At 39.3% G+C, this 21,706-nt stretch overlaps 1 protein-coding gene across 1 annotated transcript in view; it reads left to right on the forward strand.

Moving 5' to 3' along the window:
• Positions 1-1,198: 1,198 nt before the first annotated feature.
• RNaseZ (ribonuclease Z) overlaps positions 1,199-21,706 on the forward strand; it is a 180,578-nt gene continuing 160,070 nt past the window's right edge. The window contains exon 1 of the mRNA XM_067149877.2: positions 1,199-1,587. Within this exon, the coding sequence (XP_067005978.2) occupies positions 1,313-1,587 (275 nt within the window). The 5' untranslated portion in view covers positions 1,199-1,312. The remainder of the gene's footprint in view (positions 1,588-21,706) is intronic.

A 21,706-nucleotide genomic window follows, 5' to 3' on the forward strand; every position in this document is an offset into this window, starting at 1 on the left:
CTTGCGTAAATAATAATAGTAATAAAAAGAGCAGTATATTGACACGATATTATACTGCTAGCAAAAAACTCGTAATGGAATCTTAATCTGCTTACCCTCCAGGGTTTGCTTTTCCCTCGGACTCAGCGAAGGATCCCACCTCTACCGCCTCAAGGGCAGTGTCCTGGAGCTTCAGACTCTGGGTCGGGCGGATGAAACTGGGGAGGATGACCAGTACCTCGCCCAGGCGGCCTCACCTGCTATGCTGAACAGGGGCCTTGGAAGGGATAGACAAGGAAGTGTGAAGGAAGCTCCCGGCATTTGCCTGGAGGAGAAACGGGAAACCACGGAAAACCACTTCCAGGATGGCTGAGGTGGGAATCGAACCCACCTCTACTGACCTCCCGAGGCTGAGTGGACCCCGTTCCAGCCCTCGTACCACTTTTCAAATTTCGTAGCAGAGTCGGGAATCGAACCCGGACCTCCGGCGTTAGCAGCTAATCACACTAACCACTACACCATAGAGGCGGACAATGGAATCTATGACAGCATATTATTCTGTTTTGTACCTTCACATTAACAGTACAGTGACCCCAGATATTATATTACTTAGTATGTAATACTTCAAACCTTACGCTTACCATTTTCTGCAATGGTGTTTGAAGAGCTCTTGTTAGACGTCTCTGTGCTTGAATCCCTTCTCTTAATCATCTCTGAAATTAGCGGTTGTTTATAAGCTGGATAATCAGGGAAAGGGCTGGGTACAGATCCTGTTTTTAATTTTCGCGTTTTGCTGGTCACTTTGAAATCGTCATTTACAAAATGTAGACTGCAAACCACGGAATAATCAGGAATCCATTTACTTCCCTTGCTGTTTCCTTCCCTGGATATAATACTTAACCACTTTCGACACAATTGTGTACTTGAAGGTATATCATGGAATGAAATATCACGGCATTCTGGTTTCCCATTCTTTGATTTGCAGAAAGGCACGCAGCAGTACACCATTTTCACTGAAAACAAGTACAGCCTATCCTATTTCCCGCTATTTCATTCCGACAGGTCTGGAGCCGGTTAGTGCTGCCACCTGCTGTGGGTATTTGTAAACGGAGTGTTTCATTTAGTGCCATGTTAAAATGTTGTAATGAGCAGGCAGTATAAGCAGCCATCGGATGCAGATCGAGCAGGCAGTGTGTGAGAGAGTTAGAAGATGCTTGAGAAGATGGACGATATAGAAGTTCCGTGAAAGTCTCACGACATTCATTCCGTCAAATGACATAACATCGTCATGAAACTAATTTTTGGGTTTTGTTATGAGAAAGTTTCATAACAAATGAATTTAATTGTTATATTAAGTAGATGCTTCAATGTGTCAACGGTGTTATTGCCACATGGTAGAGAGTACTCTTCCGAATCAGCGCGTAACCTCAAAAACCTTCTCGTGACCATGCCGAAGGAGATGAAACATACTGCAGTCCTTCAACAGCAGAGACTGAAGCTGAAAGAAAAGAATCAGAAATATGTACCTGGAACAGTAACCATCAAAGTGCTTGGGAGTGGAGCTAAAGGAGCGCCTAGATCTCTATATATCTTTACTGACCAATCAAGGTGAGAGGAACACAGTAAGGTGTACTTCTTTGCTATATTTATAACCTATTTTCCCCTCGTAACGTCTTTTACTTCTGATTAACCTCGAAAATTATGCTGATAGGCTTAATTGTTGAATGGCAATCACGTAGAGTCTAGTGACATTTAGTGTGTTCTTCTAAAAACCGGTATGCAACACTTGGAAGATGCTGTAGTGTGGTAGCAGAGTGATTATGTTGTTAGCATCTCCCCAAGGTGATCTTCGTTCGAATTCCGATCAGGCCAAGTAAGATTTTAATGTCTTAATGCAGCCAGTGGCCATAAAACAAGAATACAAGGATATATATGCATCCAGACCTGCTTAGTTCAGGCGGAGATCACTATCAGTCTTTCACAAATTCACTAATTGATCACTTTCTCTAGGAGCATTCCTGTATATGATATCGCCCGCAGATTTGACCACAAAGTTTGCACACACACTGATCACTTGGGTCATGGAATTTCTTCTCTGAGTACAACTTAAAATGGAAACCATGGACTGCCATTCTTGTAGCGATGTTGCGCAGCTGGTAATTTGTACCCATCCACCTTCTGTCCATCATGGCCTCAGTAACTTAGTGTAGAAGGAATCCGAAATTTCCATTTTCTTGGCTTTCAGATCTTGTAGAAGCTTCTCGTATGCCGCATTAACTGGCAGTATCAGCTCATGCCAAAGGTCCTCAATCAGGTACGTTTCCCTCGTTAGCTCAGATACCAAACACGATCGGGTTGCCTTTGATACCCCCAGAACCCTTTTGAGGTGGCGAGCCTTGATTTTCTCCATTTCCTCCAGTTGTTTATAAGTAAGGTATTCTGTTATGAGTTCAAGACCATATGTCAGCACCGGTATTACCTTTGCCTTAAAAAGCTGCGTAGCTGTCTCTACTGCAATAAGGGTAATATTCCCTATGTCGTTCATTGCTCTGATCGCAGCAACCATCCCGGATCTGATGTGTATTCGGAAGCAATGCCCACTTGTTTGCCGAGTTAGTCCTAGATATTTGAAATGATTTACATGATCCTCTACACATTATTTGGTCAGCCTCTGCAAATTTACCACCCTTCCTGAAAATCATAATTTCTGTTTTGTCCTTGTTTATGCAGATTTCATTTTCTTCTGCCCATTCCACGAGTAAGTCCATAGCTCGTTGCAGTACATCGACGTTCTCTGAAGCAATCGCCATGTCATCCGCGTAGATATACATTTTCTCATCGGTACCTTTTATCTTTACCCCTACATCACATGTGAAGGTGTTAAACAAGATTGGGCTCAGTGGATCTCCTTGGAGGACCCCTATTTTTTGTGGTATCCACTCTGATACGTCTATCCCATCACCTATTTGTACATAATTTTCCGCTAATATATTTGATATAAGCGTTGTCACGTTAGATCTCCCGGTCAATTTCTCCAGCTTCTTGACTAGGATCTCCCTGTTCACTAAATCGAAAGCCTTTGAGTAGTCTACAAATATCACGTAGAGTTTTCCTCCTGGTGTTTCCAACGTAGATTTGATATGTCCCAGCAGATTTTCTATAGCCTTGATAGTGGACCTTCCTTTTCTAAACCCGAACTGTTCCTCGGGTAGCAATGGATCTATCATTCCCTCTATTCGCTTGGTCAGGACTCTTGTTAGCATTTTTAGGTCTGTTGACTCTAAGAATACTCCTCCGTAGGAATTAGGGTCGTCTGTGTCTCCTTTACCTTTGTATAAAGGCTTTATTGTGGTTTTCTTCCATTGTGTTGATATTCTGCCTAGTTCTAGACACTTATTAAGCAGAGCAGTTCATATAGATATGGTACAGTAAGATTTTTGAAATAGGAAATCACTTTCTTAGAGTTCATGGTAGGCTCCATAGTTTATCATCATCATCATCATCATCAGTGTCCCACTCCAGTCGCCCGGCTGTGGTTAACAAGCCTCCTCCAGTCCTTTCTGTCCTTCCACTTTGCCTGCTCCATTAATTCCGCTGCATCCAGTCCAGCTTCTTTAATGTCCTTCCAAATCTGATCCATCCACCTTCTTCTCGGTCTTCCATCTGCTCTCTTTCCCTTAACTTCTCTTTCCACTTCTCTTCTTGCTACCCGTTCCTTTACCATTTTTTTTTTTTTTTTTTTACATGTCTGATCCATCTCAGTCTTGCTTTCTGTATCTTCAGTACTAATGGCTCTATATTTGGCTCTTCTCTGGTTTTAATATTTTGAATTCTATCTCTTCTTGTCTTTTTAACCAATGTTCTTAAAAATTTCATTTCTACTGCTTAGATCTTACTATCTTGTCTCTTATTAGTTACTAGTGTTTTTAGTCTGTGTGTTACAATTGGTATGAAATACTGTTTATATAATGGTAATTTCGTTCTCTTGGGTACTTTGTCATACCATAAAAGCTCTCTGACTTAATGATAAAATGTTGTACCTTTACTTAGTCTATTACAAGATATTCCTTTGTAAAGTTTACTTAGTCTGTTATTAATTTCAAAGTTGATTTCATTACTTCCATTAATAATGCTACCCAGATATGTCAACTGTTCTACATTCTCTAACCGTTCTCCGTCTCTGTTCACTTGGCTTCTCTTTTTCTCTTTTAAACAGTGCATGACCATAGTTTTCTTTTTGCTAATTACCATTCCAAACTCCTTCAGATTTTCATTCCAAATGTCCAATGTCCTTTGTACTTCCTTTACTCCCTTTCCACCCCCCATGGGTGGGGGCGGTAGAATAACACCCACGGTATCCCCTGCCTGTCATAAGAAGCGACTAAAAGGGGCCCAGGGGCTCTGAACTTTGGAGCGTGGTTTGGCGACCACGATGCCCTTTAGCTGGGTCCTGGCATTGCTACCCCTTACTTGTGCCAGGCTCCTCACTTTCATCTATCCTATCTGACCTCTCTTCGTCAACTCTTGTTCTTTTCTGACTCCGACACTATTAGGTTTGCGAGGGCTAGGGAGTCTTTCATTTTCACGCCCTTTGAGGATAAGTACTGGGGTTTAGATTCATTTAACAGACGAAATACGAGAGTTGCAATGTGAAGATATCATTATCGATTTTTAACCAGGAGAGTATTTTATGATAGGGCGAAAGATGAGTTGAAAATTGAATTGAAAATGTAAACCTAATGTATGAATTCATTGCCCTCTGTAATTTCAATGTTTGTTTCATGGTGGCATCAATCATTACAATATCACAATAATTAAGTATTGTAAATATGAGGGTCTGGATAAGTTTAATTTTCATGCTTAGTGGAAGAGTGATTGGCGAGTTTTGAGAGGATGAAGTGACAAGTGAATTTTCCTACAGATGCTTGTTATGTGCTCACTCCAGTCTAGTGTGTTACTTATGCTAATCCCAAGATATTTTACAGACTTCTCAAATGGTAAGGCTACACCACAAAGCAAAAGTGAAGGCAGTAACTTCTTATTTGGGATATTTAGTTGCCTTTGTTGCCCTATTATAATAGCTTGTGTCTTTTTAGATTAATTAATAAACAATTCTCTTTAGAATAGGAGCTAATCAGATTTAAAATGGAATTCATCTGATTAATTCCAAACTCAATATCAACAGCTTTATAGGGATAATATATTTGTAGATCATGTGCATATAAATGATACCTACAGTTGCTGAACTGAGAAGAGATATAGATATGTAGAATAAACAGAAGAGGTCCTAGCACGGATCCCTGAGGGACACCTGTCTGCTTAGTCTTCCAGTCTGTGGTCATACCGTTTATAACAACCTGTTGCCGATTGGTAAGGTATGAAGCAAAGAATTGAACAGCAGAGGGACTCAGATTAAATCTTGGTAGTTTCTCTAGTAATATGTAAATATTTACTGTGTCAAACGCATTACTGAAGTCAAGTAAAATAAGTATAATCATTATCATTTAGACTTTCACGGCCCGTGTAACTATTCATGAGGTATATTTTTGGGCTTATGCCGTGTAATTAATGATAAAAACACACTCAACGCGTTTCGAAAGGAACCTTGCCTTTCTTCATCAGGAGACACAGAGAAAATGAAACGACGCATAACAGGTTGCTAGGAGAAAGCAACAAGGAACTTGAAATGGTGCCCTAAGATGTAAACGGGACGCCATTTTAGCCCCAGATAGAGACAACGCATGGCGTCGTTTCATTTTCTCTGCGTCTCCTGATGTAGAAAGGCAAGGTTCCTTTCGAAACGCGTTGAGGGTGTTTTTATCATTTTCATACACGGCATAAGCCCAAAAATATACCTCATGAATAAGTATAATCACTTTCCACTCATCTATAGCTTGTCTAATTTCGTCTGTAATTCTTAGTAGTGCCATCCCTGTGCTATGTCCTTTCTTGAAACCACATTAGAAGGGGTCACGCAGAGAATATTTTTCCAAGTATTGTTCAGATTGCTTGTAGATCAATTTTTCTAGAGCTTTAGGCAGTGCTGAAAGAATGCATACGGGACGAAAGTCGGATGCTATGTTAGCTGCTGACCTTTTAGGAACTGGGACAACTTGTGCATCTTTTCACTTTTCGGAAAATAATCTCGAGAGAGTTATGCATTAAATAAGTCAGTAATAATCGGCAATATAATATCCATAGTGTTAGTAATAAAGTAAATAGGGATTTCATCAGCCCCCATTGCATGGGATTTAATTGACATCAGTTCTCATCTCACTTCAGACTCTGAGACAGTTCAAAATTGGAAACGTACGATCAGATGATTGTTGTCGTACTTTAGACTTGATGGTGGTCTGCAATATATCGTGTTCAGGAGTAAAAGCATTTGTGCATAGAGTGAGTTGACCGTGTGGTTAGGGTCACGCAACTGTGCGCTTGCGTTTGGGAGATAGTGGGTTCGAACCCCCACTGTCAGCAGCCCTGAAGATGTATTTCTGTGGTTTCCCCATTTTCACACTAGGCAAATACTAGGGCTAGAGCTTAATTAAGACCTTGGCCCCTTCCTTTCCACATGTAGCCCTTTCCTCTCCCATAGTCACCATAGGAACTGTTTGTGTTGGTGCAATGTAAAGTAAATTGTAAAAAAAAATATATACATATATATATATGTGGACTTGTGTGCTAGTATGGAATTAGCAGTAACACTTATCATCACTACTTGTGGAAGGGTAGGGGCACCAGATCCATATTATTATTATTATTACTATTATTATTAAGAACTTTATTGGCCACTTTGGACCACTTGAGTCGTTCCATGTTCACTTTCTCTCTGCAGGTTTGGTTCTAGGGTTGGTCCTTGCGGTCTGCTCAGTACTTTTTCATTTGTTCCGATCGTAATTTTTTGAATTTGTATGAAATCACTATAGCTGTTCTCTGTGCTCGTCTTCTGCTGAAAATTTGAGAGTCTTAAAAGAAGGGTGTTAATTTTATTTTTTACCGGGAAAGTTGGCCATGCGGTTAGGAGCGCGCAGCTGTGAGCTTGCATCTGGAAGTTAGTGGGTTCGAACCCCACTATTAGCAGCCATGAAGATGGTTTTCCGTGGTGCAGAATTCCTACTTACTCCAGCTTCGTGCGCCAAATGCCTAAGACATTTTTGCGGGTTGTCATCTAGTCTCTCTCTAATCTTATCTAATTTCTTTTCTGTAAGAATATGTCTCCGTGTCTTTTACGATCATTTACAAACCTGGCTGAAGTTTTTAGCTAGATTTCTTATTGTGTTGACGCTAGGTACAGATCTGTTTGAAAATTTTTCAAAGTTTCCGCCTTGTTTTCATACAAGATTTCCTGTACTTTTATGAAAGTATTATATATATATACTAGGGTGTCCCTTCTTTTCTGACTTCAAAATTTTTGAATGTTCACCTCCTGTTTGATTTGAATGATACTAAAATATATCTATACAAAATTTGGTGTTGATCGGAGCATTCTAACCCGTGCCGACTTGAGGGCGAAGTCTCATGAAGAACAAGTCCAGACTTGCCACCCAGCGCTGAGTCAGGCTTGAGGCTATCAGTACACGATTGTTATCCATCATGTCACACGTGGTTTCGAGTCACTAATCTAACATAATGTCACATGAATTACGCAGTGCCAGGGAACATGTGTAATGTAATCGTTTAAAAAAAATTAGTGAAGGATTTTGTGTTCAACAGACTGGAAAGCTTTTAAGTTATATTTAACTGATTTGTCATTGAAAAAACGGCTTCCTTCCTTCTTAACAAAAAAAAAAAAAAAAAAAAAAAAAAAAAAAAAAAAAAAAAAAAAAAAAAAACAAACTCTGTTTGCAAAAGTGTTTAACATAATCAGTTTTAAAAGTGACATTAGTACCAGCCTACTGTTTTACATTAGACCAGATGAGTTCTAGGGATTTAGATCTGCATGCTATGGAGGCAGTCTCAATACCACTAGCAGCTATCAATTACTTAAGTTTTGTGTCGTGTTTTATAAAGTTTAATAAATTCATATAGTTGAAGAAAAGGCTAAGAAAACAACAGCTAGGGAATCTGCTACCTGGGTGACTACCCTATGTGCAGATATCGGTATCGAATCACAGAATGGAATGTTTTTAACCCGCAGCCAGTTTTTCATAGTTTTCTAATTAGAATTTAATGTTGGGGCCTTGTCTTTCTGTGTTTGTGTTGTGGTATGAGGTGTTGTCAATAACAGGCACAGAATTAGATTCCAAATTAGGGATCAATTTCTCTTTTAACAAACAAATATAATATTCACAGTTCATATCCTTGAGGTAATCTTCACTTTTTTTGTGGGACTGGTAAAGAAGCAGCGCGTTGGGAACAAAACCTTTCCTATGACCAGCATGGAGAATAGTCAGTCATTCTCCTTTTGAGACCGGGGGGCTAATACTCCTGAAGTTCTGTCGTCAGTCCAGGCTTTAGGCATAGAATTCCTAACATGTATATAGGTTTCGTCTTATATGATCGAACAGCCTTCTTCCTTGTACTTCTTTATGACTGTAAGTTAAGATAGTCACATGCTTCTTATGTCACATTTATTGATTAAATTCTTTTGCAAGTTTTAAAAGTGTTTGGGTAAACTACACCTTTACAATACTTAAAATAAATTTCTTTCTTTCTTTCTTTCTTTATTTATTTTTTTTTTAAGGAAAGAGACGTGTTCCAAAATAGAGATAAAAAATGTCCCTTTCTGAAGAAAAGGAATGAAGATTTTTTTTATTGTAAAGGTGTTTACTCAGACACTCTTAAAACTTGCTCAAGGTTGAAAAAATGGATTAATTATGAAGCTCATTTCTTGTGGTAAAACACTTTTATTATTTTTAGTCTTCTTCCACTTGAAACTCTTTTACAGTATTTCTGTATTTGGTGCAACCTCCTTGGAAACTAATCTTCTCTTCTAGTACAGGCTGTAATTTAGATATTGATGGAGCCGTTTTCTGATGAATGAAAAATTCGTGAATTGTGCGTCGAATAACTCACTTATCAAAATCATCAGTGTCCGTTACATACTTCTTCCCTTCCATGATTTTTCTGCCATACAAAATGAAGTTCTCTTGGTCTTGTGTTTTCTCTCTGTTCTACTAAAATTCTTTTGACTGTCCTCAACAACACGTTTGTTGCATCTGCTGCTCTTTGTTATACTTTGAACAACTCTCTTCTGTGCTGTTTTTGTGTTTCATTCTTACTCCCCTCAGTAGTTTCTTTCTTCATAAAACTGTAAACATTTAGAACAATATCTCGTGTTTGTCCTCTTTTTGTTGTAAACTTCAGTTTATAATTTACAAGCAGCATAACTCACTTGGCGCATGTATAGTAGGAATCTGCACTGGAAATGAACCAATTTGCTTTGAGCTACTGACCGTACTTCCCAATCAAGTCTGTCACAAGAAACTGCCCTTCCCTTCCTGCCCTACTTCAACATTTATCTTGGATACTAGTTACTAACCAACATGGGATAGGTTGGCCAGCAGGCTTTGCTGTCTCTTTCAAGTGCCAAATTGATTTCAGGCAGTTATATATTGTGATTGTTTGCAGATGTTGCCCTCTCCAGTTAACGATACCTGGTCTTTCAATTAATATTTTGCGTCGAGATATACGTTAACACCATCTAGGTCCCAGCTTTCGTTGCCATAAGACCTATCTGTGTCGGTGTGACATAAAGCAGATTCTCACTTAGTTTACAAAAGGAGTACATTTATTGTTCCACCTATTCAATACAATCAGTATCACGTATGTGGTTAATTAGCCATAGAAAACCTGAAAATTATGGGGACATGGCAACAATTTGGGACATGCCAGTTCTTTCTTTTGCATCATATAGAATTCATGCACAGTTCAACGTACTACAGCCATATGTTATTCATCTTCATTCTTACTCCCCTCAGTAGTTTCTTTCTTCATAAAACTGTAAACATTTAGAACAATCTCTTGTGTTTGTCCTCTTTTTATCGTAAACTTCAGTTTATAATTTACAAGCGGCATAACTCACTTGGCGCATGTGAATGAAGATAATACCATATCTGAAGTACTTGTTTGATTACTGTTTGGATGAGGGAACTTTACCAAATGAATGGAGAGTTGCTATAGTAGCCCCTGTGTATAAAGGAAAGGGTGATAGACATAAAGCTGAAAATTACAGGCCAGTCAGTTTGACATGCATTGTACGTAAGCTTTGGGTTAAGCATTCTTTCTGATTATATAAGACATGTTTGCAAAATTAATAACTGGTTTGACAGAAGGCAGTTTGGGTTTAGGAAAGGTTATTCCACCGAAGCTCAACTTGTAGAATTCCAGCAGGATATAGCAGATATCCTGGATTCAGGAGGTCAGTTGGACTGTATCGCGATTGACCTGTCTAAGGCATTTGATAGGGTAGATCATGGGAAACTACTGGAAAAAATGAGTGCAATTGGACTTGACAAAAGAGTGACTGAATGAGTGGCTCTGTTTCTAGAAAATAGAACTCAGAGAATTAGAGTAGGTGAAGCTTTATCTGTTCCGCAAGGTTATTATTGGACCTTAATGTTTTCTTATATATATCAATGATATGTGTCAAGAAGTGGAATCAGAGATAAGGCTTTTCGCAGATGATGTTATTCTGTACAGTGTAATAAATAAGTTACAAGATTGTGAGCAACTGGAAAATGACCTCGATAATGTTGTGAGATGGACAGTAGACAATGGTATGATGATAAACGGGGATAAAAGTCAGGTTGTGAGTTTCACAATTAGGAAAAGTCCTCTCAGTTTTAATTACTGCGTTAATGGGGGTGAAGGTTCCCTTTAGGGATCATTGTAAATACCTAGGTATTAATATAAAGAAAGATCTTCATTGGGGTAATCACATAAATATAATTGTAAATAAAGGGTACAGATCTCTGCACATGGTTATGAGGGTATGTAGGGGTTGTAGTAAGGATGTAAAGGAGAGAGCATATTTGTCTCGGGTGAGACCTCAACTAGAGTATGGTTCCAGTGTATGGGACCCTCACCAGGATTACTTGATTCAGGAACTGGAAAAAATCCAAAGAAAAGCAGCTCGATTTGTTCTGGGCGATTTCTGACAGAAGAGTAGCGTTACAAAACTGTTGCAAAGTTTGGGCTGGGAAGACTTGGGAGAAAGGAGACGAGCTGCTCGACTAAGTTCCAGGGAACTTAGAATTTCCATTCGGAATTGCTAGGCGGGCAATAATTCCATTGTGGAGATTCTCCCGTATGCAGTTATCAGACTGTGCCTCTTATAATGGGCTTCTGATAAGTTCACCTGCATACACCCCAGCGTCAGTGCGTAGGATCTGACACATCCCACTCTGATGAGTCTAGTTTCAGACCTAAGACAAAACGCTGGTTAATAGAGCAAACGCCTGAAAAGCCTTACATCTGATCTGTTTTTTTAAGTGGTATGTTCCGAGCTGTCAGTGGAGAGATGGCGTGGGAGGACATCAGTAGATGAATAAGTTTGGGTGGTGTCTTTAAAAGTTGGGAAGATCACAATATGAAGATAAAGTTGGAATTCAAGAGGAAAAATGGGGGAAATATTCGTTTATAGGAAGGGGAGTTAGGGATTGGAATAACTTACCAGGGGAGATGTTCAATAAATTTCCAATTTCTTTGCAATCATTTAAGAAAAGGCTAGGGAAAACAACAGATAGGGAATCTGCCACCTGGGCGACTGCCCTAAATGCAGATCAGTAGTGATTGATTGATTGATTGATTGATTGATTGATTGATTGATTGATTGATTGATTGATTGATTGATTGATTGGTTGGTTGGTTGGTTGGTTGATTGATTGATTGATTGATCTGTGTTGATGTTCGTTTCTCTTGCTCTAGGTCGCTGTTTTCCAGGTGATTGCGTAGGTGATGATGGTCCCTTATTGTCGTTTTTCTTTGCCTTGCACCTTATTCTTTTAATGGTGACTTCTTCCTCCTGGGTACCTCACTGCTTTGTCTGCAATAGATATCTCCAATTGATAACTAGTAACTTCCTCATCACATATGCTTATTGTGGAGGCTATAATCTCCCACGCTTCGCTATGGATAGTCTTACCATGCCTGTGATCACTTGTCATTTTTTACATGCAGCATAAAACAGTAGAACAAAGCAATACACAGAAATCTTCTTACAATAATAATTCAGGTATTAGCAACATCGACAGTATTTAAACTGTATTTTAATCTATCATGTTAAGTCTCATACCGACACAACTTACAATATTGATTTCACATGGTATGCAGAAATAAAACGGTATACATCACCCAGATTGCAGTATTTATACAGGACAAGCATACACAGTGCGCTCAAACAACTCAAACCCCCTGTGGGTGGGGGACACAGACGAAGAATACACCCACGGTATCCCCTGCCTGTCATAAGAGGTGACTAAAAGGGGCAACCAAGGGATGATCAAATTAGAACTATGAAACTGCTTGTGATTAGTACCACCACGCGGGGAACACCATGGGTTGCTTTTTCTAGTGCGTAGTTCCCTTATGTTGGGTACCAAATAGGTTTGTGATTAGTAGCAAACAACAGTGCTGCGGCTTTTACAGTACCTGTGATTAGTAGCACTGTATGAGCGACACCATGGAATGAGGGAACCCATGGTTCTGTTTCGCTTATGATTAGTACCCACTACGTGAGGACCACCACGGGATAGTACGAGTCCTTGTGGTTAGTACCCTTATGTGATGAACACCATAGGTTTGCGTTGCCTGTAAATGTAGTGATTAGGTGGACAAATTAATAAATTAACTTATTGTTATTATTTGAATCAAATATCATCAATACGGATCAAAAATGATATTTATCACTTGTAACAGCATAGGTCTGTAATACATGTGCGAAATTCATTACCTATGAGTAGTACCATAATGTGTGGAATACCGCGAGTGTACACTATTCTTGATTAGTACCCCAACAAGACAGATACCATGGTTCTACTTTTCTAGCGATAAGTACCATTGGTGAGGGGCCGCTGACTTGGATTTTGGACCCCTTTCGACTACAAATATCATCGATTCAGTATTGTGCTATAGAAGCAGTCCCTTGATCAGTAATACGAGGCATGTTTTTTTAAGTAAGTTCCGTTTTTAAATAAATGAAAAACAAACAGAGATTTTTAACAATTTTATATTTATATGAAAGCCTGTACATTACTCTACTTTTCAACACAATTCCCTCCAATATTGAGGCACTTGTCATACCGTACGAGCTTTAGCATACCATCCTCATAGAAGTTGGCCACCTGATTTGTCAGCTAATGCAATATGGCCATCTTGATACCATCATCGTCGTCGTGGCGTTTGCCGGCCATATGTTTCTTCAAATGCAGGAACAAGTGGTAATCACTGGGCGCAAGATCGGGACTGTATGGAGGGTGATCGAGTTGTTCCCAGCGAAATAATGTGATGAGGTCTTGGGTTCGATGAGCCGCGTGTGGACGGGCATTGTCATGAAGCAAAAGGATGCCCTTACTGAGCATGCCACAACTTTTGTTCTGAATTGAGCGGCGCAGTTTCTTTAAGGTCTCACAATACTTTGCTGAATTGATTGTCTCACCATGGGACAAAAAGTCAAGTAGTAACACCCCCTTTCTGTCCCCAAAACACTGTACACATGATTTTCCGGGCTGACATTGTTTGCTTAAACTTAACTTTCTTGGGTGAAGTTGAATGTCGCCATTCCATAGACTGCTGTATTGATTCAGGTGTAATGTAGACCACCCAGGTTTCATACCCCGTTACAATTTGACTCAAAAAATCATCACCTTCCTCGTGGTAACGCTCCAGGAAAGTTAAGGCACTGCCCAAACGTTTGCTTTTGTGCTCCTCCGTCAACATTTTTGGTACCCAGCGTGAGCATACCTTTCGGCAATTCAATCGTTCACTCACAATTTCATAAAGAACACTTCAAGAAACTTGAGGAAACACGTCAGATAATGACGTAATCGTAAAGCGTCTGTTTTCTCTCACTGCTTGGTCAACTGTCTGCACCAAATCTTCACTAATTACTGAAGGTCGCCCACTCCGTTCTTCATCATGCACATCTTTGCGGCCACCTTTAAATGCTCGAGCCCATTTCCTAACCATTCCATCGCTCATAATGTTTGGTCCGTAAACTGCACAGATCTCACGATGAATATCGATAGTTTTCAAACCTTTTGCACTCAGAAAACGAATAACAGACCGGACTTCACAGTCGGTGGGACTCTCGATCGGCGAGGCCATTTCAAATGATTGCCAACAAACGTACACAAGGGCAACTATTGCCGTAATGGCGTCTCAGCCTTGCCAATAGATGCAGGTACACAGTGCGCATGCACGTAATACCGACCGCAGCGCTGCATTGGCGGAATATCAAAACTTTACTTACTTAAAAAACATGCCTTGTACTATTGTTCTTCGCCAGCTTCTGTGCATGTGAGGCACTGTGGGTCGGTTCCACTGATCGTTTTAAATCCGTCTGTCCGTCCATCCATCTAACCATCGTCCTCACGTTTCGAATTGTGGTCAGTGGATTTTTTTGGGCTTCTAATTTGTTATTTCATCTCGTCTAATTTTGTACCATTACAGGCCGATGACCTAGATGTTAGACCCCTTTAAACAACAAGCATCATCATCATCAAACAACTCAATGATTTTGTTGAGGCTAGTATGAGATATTGCTCGCCGCGAGCCTATAGCAGGTCTTCTGCCAAGCTGCAACTGCTCAACACATTTCATTACTCTCTGTATGCGCTGCACTTTCAGGGATTGTCTCGTGAGCTCTATAAAGTACTTTTAACAGTAGCATTTTGGGTGAAAGTTTGAATTTATTGAAAATCAATTTAGCCAACTGCTTTTAATGGTGTCTGTCTTTTGGTAACTACTTAGTGATTACATATAGGCAGTGTGCAAGCCATAGTGCCAAGGGATATGTACTTGTGGGTCATTTATTTCCAGTGTAGCTACCATTTATTTCACCAGGAAATGGTAGAACCAAGCCTTAATCCCAGCAGTGACTGCAAGTTTAATAGTATTTTCCACAACTGTTCCAGATGTCAGTTTTGAATCCTACTTATATATTTATCATATTGATGACTTGGACCTCCAAGTATCATTTTCATCCCCTCACTACTTTGTAACAGAACTGAGTAAGTTGGTCACACAGTTTGGGTCCTGTAGCTGAGAGCTTGCATTCCAGGAGATCATCATCATGATCATCATTTCCCATTACCAGCTGTAGCCGGATAGGGGCAAATATGGTTCCTCTCCACTTTCTTCGGTCTGTCCACCACTCCTCCTCCAACAGTGTGTCCCAGTCCAGGTTTCTTTCTCTAATACTACGTTGGATTGTGTCCTTCCATCTCAATCATGTTCATCCGCAGCCTCTCCTTCCTTGCATTTGCATTTCGGTCATCTTTCTTGGCATTCTTTCATCACTCATTCGCTGTATGTGCCCAAACCGTCTTAATCAGCTCTTCTCTATTCTGTCATTCATTTTTTCCACTCCAATTTCTTCCCAGATTTTCTCATTCCTTATTTTGTTTCTACTGTATCATACTCCTCAAGAACTACATTTCGGCTGCTTGTATTTGACTCTCATCCTTCTTTATCATTGTCCAAGTTTCTGCTCCCTAAGTTGTTATGGGTACGTAATACATCTTGTACATAGTTTCCTTTGCTTCCGTTGGTAAATCTTTGTCCCATAACATATTTCTTACACTATGATAGAAACAGCTTCCAGCTTGAATCCTCTTACCAATCTCAGCATCCAGTCGAGCATTCTCCATTAATTCACTCCCCAGGTATTTGATCATCTCCACTAATTCCAGGGACTTGTCTGCAAATCTAATCTGACCTTTCCCTTCTTTCTCCCCTCTAGTCATAACAAGAGTTTTACTCTTTTCTACACTTATTTTCAGTTCACATTCTTCGATCTTCCCATTATATATATCGTATGGTTGTACAAGTACACAAAAGTTTAAAACAATCAAATGGAAATATCCTAATTTGACAACCATTCCAGAGTACATGGTGTCACTTGGTGTAGAGTTTTCAGACCACCATCAAATGCACGAAGTGGGCACTCCTGAACAATGTGTTGAATGGTTTGGTCCTCTACTCCACAGTCATAGGCAGCTGATGTACGGAAACCCCATTTCTTTAAGGTGTGACCACACCTCCCTTGACCTGTTCTAATGCGGTTCAGCTTTGACCAGGTTTGGCGTGGTAGTTGGAATCCCTCTACCTTCTTTGTAGGATCTTCAACCAGGTGAGCATTGTTGGGTGGATGTTCGCTCCAACGTTGTTGCCACTTGGAGGTCATGTAGAAAGAATTGATACCTTCTAAATCAACCCAGGGTGGCTTGAGTGATTTCAAACGTGTTGTTGGTGGATCGTGCAGGGCATCATACATTGGAGAGTTCTTATGAGAGGTGATCTTCTTGAGCAAGCTTACCTTAGCTTCTATCCTCCTTAGATCTTGCGGAGCGATATTAACCAGGACTGGTAGCCACTGTGTGGGAGTAGATCTAACAGTACCAGTGATAACTCTCGTAGTCTCATTGAGTTGTACATCAATCTTAGTGGTATGAGCGCTGTTTTCCCATACAGGGCACAATATTCACCAGCAGAATACACAAGATCGAGTGCAGCAGAACGTAGAGTATTATCGTCCGCACCCCAGCTGCTTCTCGCAATCTTGTGGAGTAGATTCACTCTTGAGCCAAGTTTCTTCGATAACTTGATGCACTGTTGTTTAAATGCCAAGGACCTATCCAGAATGATTCCAAGATATTGTAGGATTGTAGTTATGGGGTACTTCGATTCCGTCAAAAGTCACATGCAGCTTCCTTTGGGCTTCTATACTATTTAGATAGAATGCAGTAACCTCAGTCTTGTTTGGGTTGGTTTGAATTCTCCATTAGTGGAAGTAATCACTCAGTTTCACCAGATCACTAGATCACTAGTTATAACATTCTCACAGTTCATGAAATCTTTACTCTGAATAATTAATGCTAGGACATCTGCATACTGGATTTTCATGGAATCTGTGTGAGGCATGTCATGGATATACAGGTTAAACAAAATGGGGGCCAGAACTGATCCCTGAGGTCGGCCACTGTCTTAAACAGGATTGGTGATAGAACACCTCCCTGTCTCGGCCCACTAATGATTTTGAACCAACCTGTCCTGGCAACTTGTGTTTGCATGCAACTACATTACTTGTACAATGCCATGATCATTTTTATTAATCCCTGTCCAATTCCTTTTTGCACCAGACTGCCCCAAACTTTAGTCCTGGGGACAATGTCATATGCCTTTTTAATGTCAGTGAATGTCATCACCATATCATTCCCGTACTCCCATTGCTTTTTTCATTATTTGTCTCATAACGAAAATGGGCTCTATTGTTGACCTTCCACTTCTGAAACCAAACGTGATTTTTCTGTATCTGATTTTCAACCCTCAACCTTAGCCTATTTTCCAGTATCCTCTCCATTATCTTAGCAACATGGGATATCAGAGTAATTCCCCTGTAATTATTCAATACTTTCTTATCACCTTTCTTGAAAATTGGGATGATTATTCCTTTTTGCCAATCCTCAGGGATCTCCTTATTCCCCCAGACAATCCTGAGAACTCTGTATGTCCAAGCCTACAGCTCCAGCTGCCTTCATCATCTTCACTGAAATTTCATCTATTCCAGCATTTTTCCATTCTTCATCTTTCTGCCTGCCATTTCAATTTCATTCATTTTCCATTTCTTCATCAACTAATTTCCTTTCCTGGGGGTCCATTGAATGACTGTCATTAGTTCTTCTGTTCAGCAACTTCTAAAAATATATTCTCCATCTATTTCTTATTTCTTCTGGATTTGTTAATATTATGCTGCCTTCATCCTTCATAAATCTGGTGTTTACTTGATCCCTCTTTTTGTTTCTTAAGATACCATACAATAATTTCTTGCTGCCGTGCATATCATCTTTCAATTTCTGTGTGAATAAGGCCCAGCCTTTCCTCTTCTTTTTTTTTTCCTTCCTCCACTACTTTCTTGCCCAAATTCTTTGCCTCCACACATTTTCTTCTGCTTTCTTCAGTCTTAGATGATTTCCATGCTTTCCATGCCATTTTCTTTTCCTTCACTTTAATCTTTATCCTATCATTCCACCAGTGTGTCTCTTTGTCTTTCTCATTTCCCTATCTTTTACCACATACCTTTTCTGCACATCCAACCAGTGCTTTCTTAAATCTTTTTCATTCATCTTCAACATTCCCCATCTCCATCCTGGGTACTATGACAACATGCCCCAAAGTTGGGTGTCCAAAAATGTAAAATTTTGGTCCTTAAATTTGCCCTAAAGTTGGACGTCAAAATGTAACAAATGTGGTGATTGAAATTGGGCATCGAAATATAACATAATGCGCTATGGACATTACTCATATGATGGCATCCTAGCAAACCTATTATCATCAATAAATATCTACATCTTAAATATAATTGAATCTGAATTATTATCAAAATAGGATGTCATCAATCAGCTTTAATTACACAGGTAGTGTTGGCGTATAACCCTGTAAATTTCACATCATGGCTTAGCTCTGGCAAAACATAAGATTCATATCTCATAAGGGTAGGTTCTCACGACAGATAATCATCACTAAAAATTAGAATAATACCTGAGACAGACAGGCATCTCGTGTAATGGTACGGTAGAGATTTAATCTAAATGAAGGGATATGAAAGGATTTCCTATCTACAAATACAGGATGGCTGGTTTATTTACATTGTTTTGCTTTGTTGTGGAGGCGCAACATTACATTGTTGAAGAGAAAGAGGTTGACTATAATGGCAATATTAATCTTTAACAATGGTGTACTTTAATATGATAACATGACCGTGGAATACAATTGAATTTACAAAAATTATCCTAATGTTAGTCCATGTGAAAGTTTAAAAAAATCTTTGCATTATTAAATCGCTGAATTATGACAATCTTAAATTGAATATTTAAAAATCTTTAAGAAAGTCTTGCCCTCAGAAATAGTGGCTTAAATGTCTCAGCTATGGGATTCTCTCGGTCTCAGCCGGACACGACTTCATGACATTGCTATCGCCGCAATACGAGGTTCAGTGACCATACTCCGTAATCATCTATATAACATCTGAAGAACTGTATTGCAAATTTATTCCTAAGCCTTGTGGTGATTTTTCTACCTAGCCCACTAGCAAAGTCAGCAGTAACTTAGAAGACAAAATACTGTGTAGTCGACATACTTTGTCCTTGTGGCAGCCTCCGCATGGGGGAAGTTGTAATAATAATAAATAATAAATATAAGACTTGAAACATAATATATACAAGTTGTATGATTTAGTGAATTATTGTTCCTTTGCCCATGGTTCTAAGAGAAATCCTCACGTCAATATTAGTACATGCTTTCAGGTTGTTCAATTAAAAACAAAGATGAATTAACATTACATTAATGGCAACAACATACAGACATTCATTAAAATATGAAAGAGATTTTTCTCTTATATCAAATCACATAATTCAATGAAATGTAGATATCGTGAAATTGAAAGAATTCATTTTGAAGATATGATATGCAAATAACATCATCTCAAAGTAAGAAAAGAATTATGCACCAACATGCGAATAAAAATAACAGTAACGTGACATTGGCTCATTCCTGGAATGGATAATACATTCCCAAAATATATCTCAGTTGCATAGCCACACAGGATCGATGAATCTGGATCGCTCCTTCATGAATAGCTGCAAGAAAATCATGCACGTGTACAACACTACCATGATGCTGGTGGTCACAGGATCTGGTCAGGTTTCCGTAGAAATATACCTAGAAGAAATAATAAGAGCAGAACTTGAAATACAGCTTCTAATACCTATTTTGATTCATATCGATGATTGTTATATTCTGTTGCCTCCATATTAATTCATTACTCGAAACGACCTACTCATTTTCATATGCGAAGATTCTATATTCAACAAATTCCTCACTATCTCAATAAATACGTAGACTCATAATAAACACATAGCTTCACAATGACACGTAGATTCACAGTAACACATAGCTAATACTGTCTTCGCCGCTCCTGTAATAAAATAACCGTACTATTTAACCATAATACAGCTGCACCACACTGAAATAAAATTCCTGCTGTACACAGCAATACAGGTACAAAATTAAGTAATTCTACTATGAATGGCTATCATCTTGAAGATCCTAATTAATCTGACCGATATCATCATCGTCGGTTTGCCCTTCCAGCGAGCCGGGTAGGGTGTTTGAAAACGAGCGTCTTCCAAAGTTGCCTATTCAAAAAGATTTTATTGTCCATAACAGATTCCCATCCTCTTCTCTCCACATCTTCCCTCAGTTGGTCCATCCATCTTCTTCTTGGTCTTCCAGCTGGTCTTCTACCTGTTATTCTCTTTTCCAAATAAGCACATGGTAACCTTGTGCTATTCATTCGTTCAACATGCCCAAACCATTTAATTCTAGATGACCGAAGTCTTTCCTCCATCGATTCATTTAGACCTAGGTTAGATCGGATCTCATCATTTTTCACATGATCAAGTCGTGTCTTTTGGAGGGCAGTTCTAGAAAATGTCATTTCACAGGCTTGAATCCTACTACAATCCATTGATGTTAGTGTGCAGGTTTCCAGAGAATATGTAAGGATGGGAATGAAATATGACTTGTACAAGGTTATTTTTGTTCTTTGTGGGACCTTCTCATTCCATAGTAGGTGTCTAAGAATACTGTAAAAGTTAGAGCCTTTGGTTACTCTGTTATTTCTGTCTCAGCTCTATTATTACTAGCCATTACACTTCCTAAATATCTGAATTGGTGTACTACTTCAACTTGGTGGTCCTGTATTTTTATGTTGCATTCTGTATAATGTCTGCTGATTTTCAGTGCTACTGTTTTTGATGGGTTCAGTTTCATTCCATAATCATCAAACTTCTTACACCATGCATTCAGATTATTTTGCACTCCCTCCTCTGTTTCATCCCATATTACCACATTGTCTGCAAACACCAGAGCCTGAAGATCTTTATTACCTTTTCCTTTTAGTTCCTTTAAAATGGTATCCATAACTGCTATGAATAGAAAAGGTTATAAGGCACTTCCCTGTTGCACTCCTTTGGTTGTATTGAACCATTCAGAGTGACCATCTCCAATACTGAACAAATGCTTTTGCAATTAGTATATAGCATTTGGATCTTCCTAATAAGGTACTCTGGTAATACACCAAGTTTTCTAAGATTTTTCCAAATAGTCGATCTAGGAACATTATCATACACGTTTTCAAGGTCCAAAAACACAATAATGTCTTTTCCTCTTTCCCAGTGTTTGTCTGCCAACATCCTTAAAGCAAATATCAGATCTGTTGTGCTTCTTCCAGTCCTAAAGCCATGTTGTTCCTCTTCTGAGATAGGCTCTAGTATATCCCTTACTCTGGCTTCAATGATCTCCATAATTTTAAGGCCATGTGATAAGAGGGTAATGCCTCTGTAATTTTCACTTTTCGTTCTACTCCCTTTCTTAAAGATAGGAACCATCATCCCTTTTGTCCAATCTTCAGGTATTTCATAATCCTTCCATATTGTTCTGAGAACTCTATACAGCCACTGTATTCCTAGTGGACCAGCAGCTTTAATCATGTCAGCTGTAACTTCAT

The sequence above is a fragment of the Anabrus simplex genome, chromosome 6 (assembly GCF_040414725.1).
Source record: "Anabrus simplex isolate iqAnaSimp1 chromosome 6, ASM4041472v1, whole genome shotgun sequence".
NCBI lineage: Eukaryota > Metazoa > Arthropoda > Insecta > Orthoptera > Tettigoniidae > Anabrus > Anabrus simplex.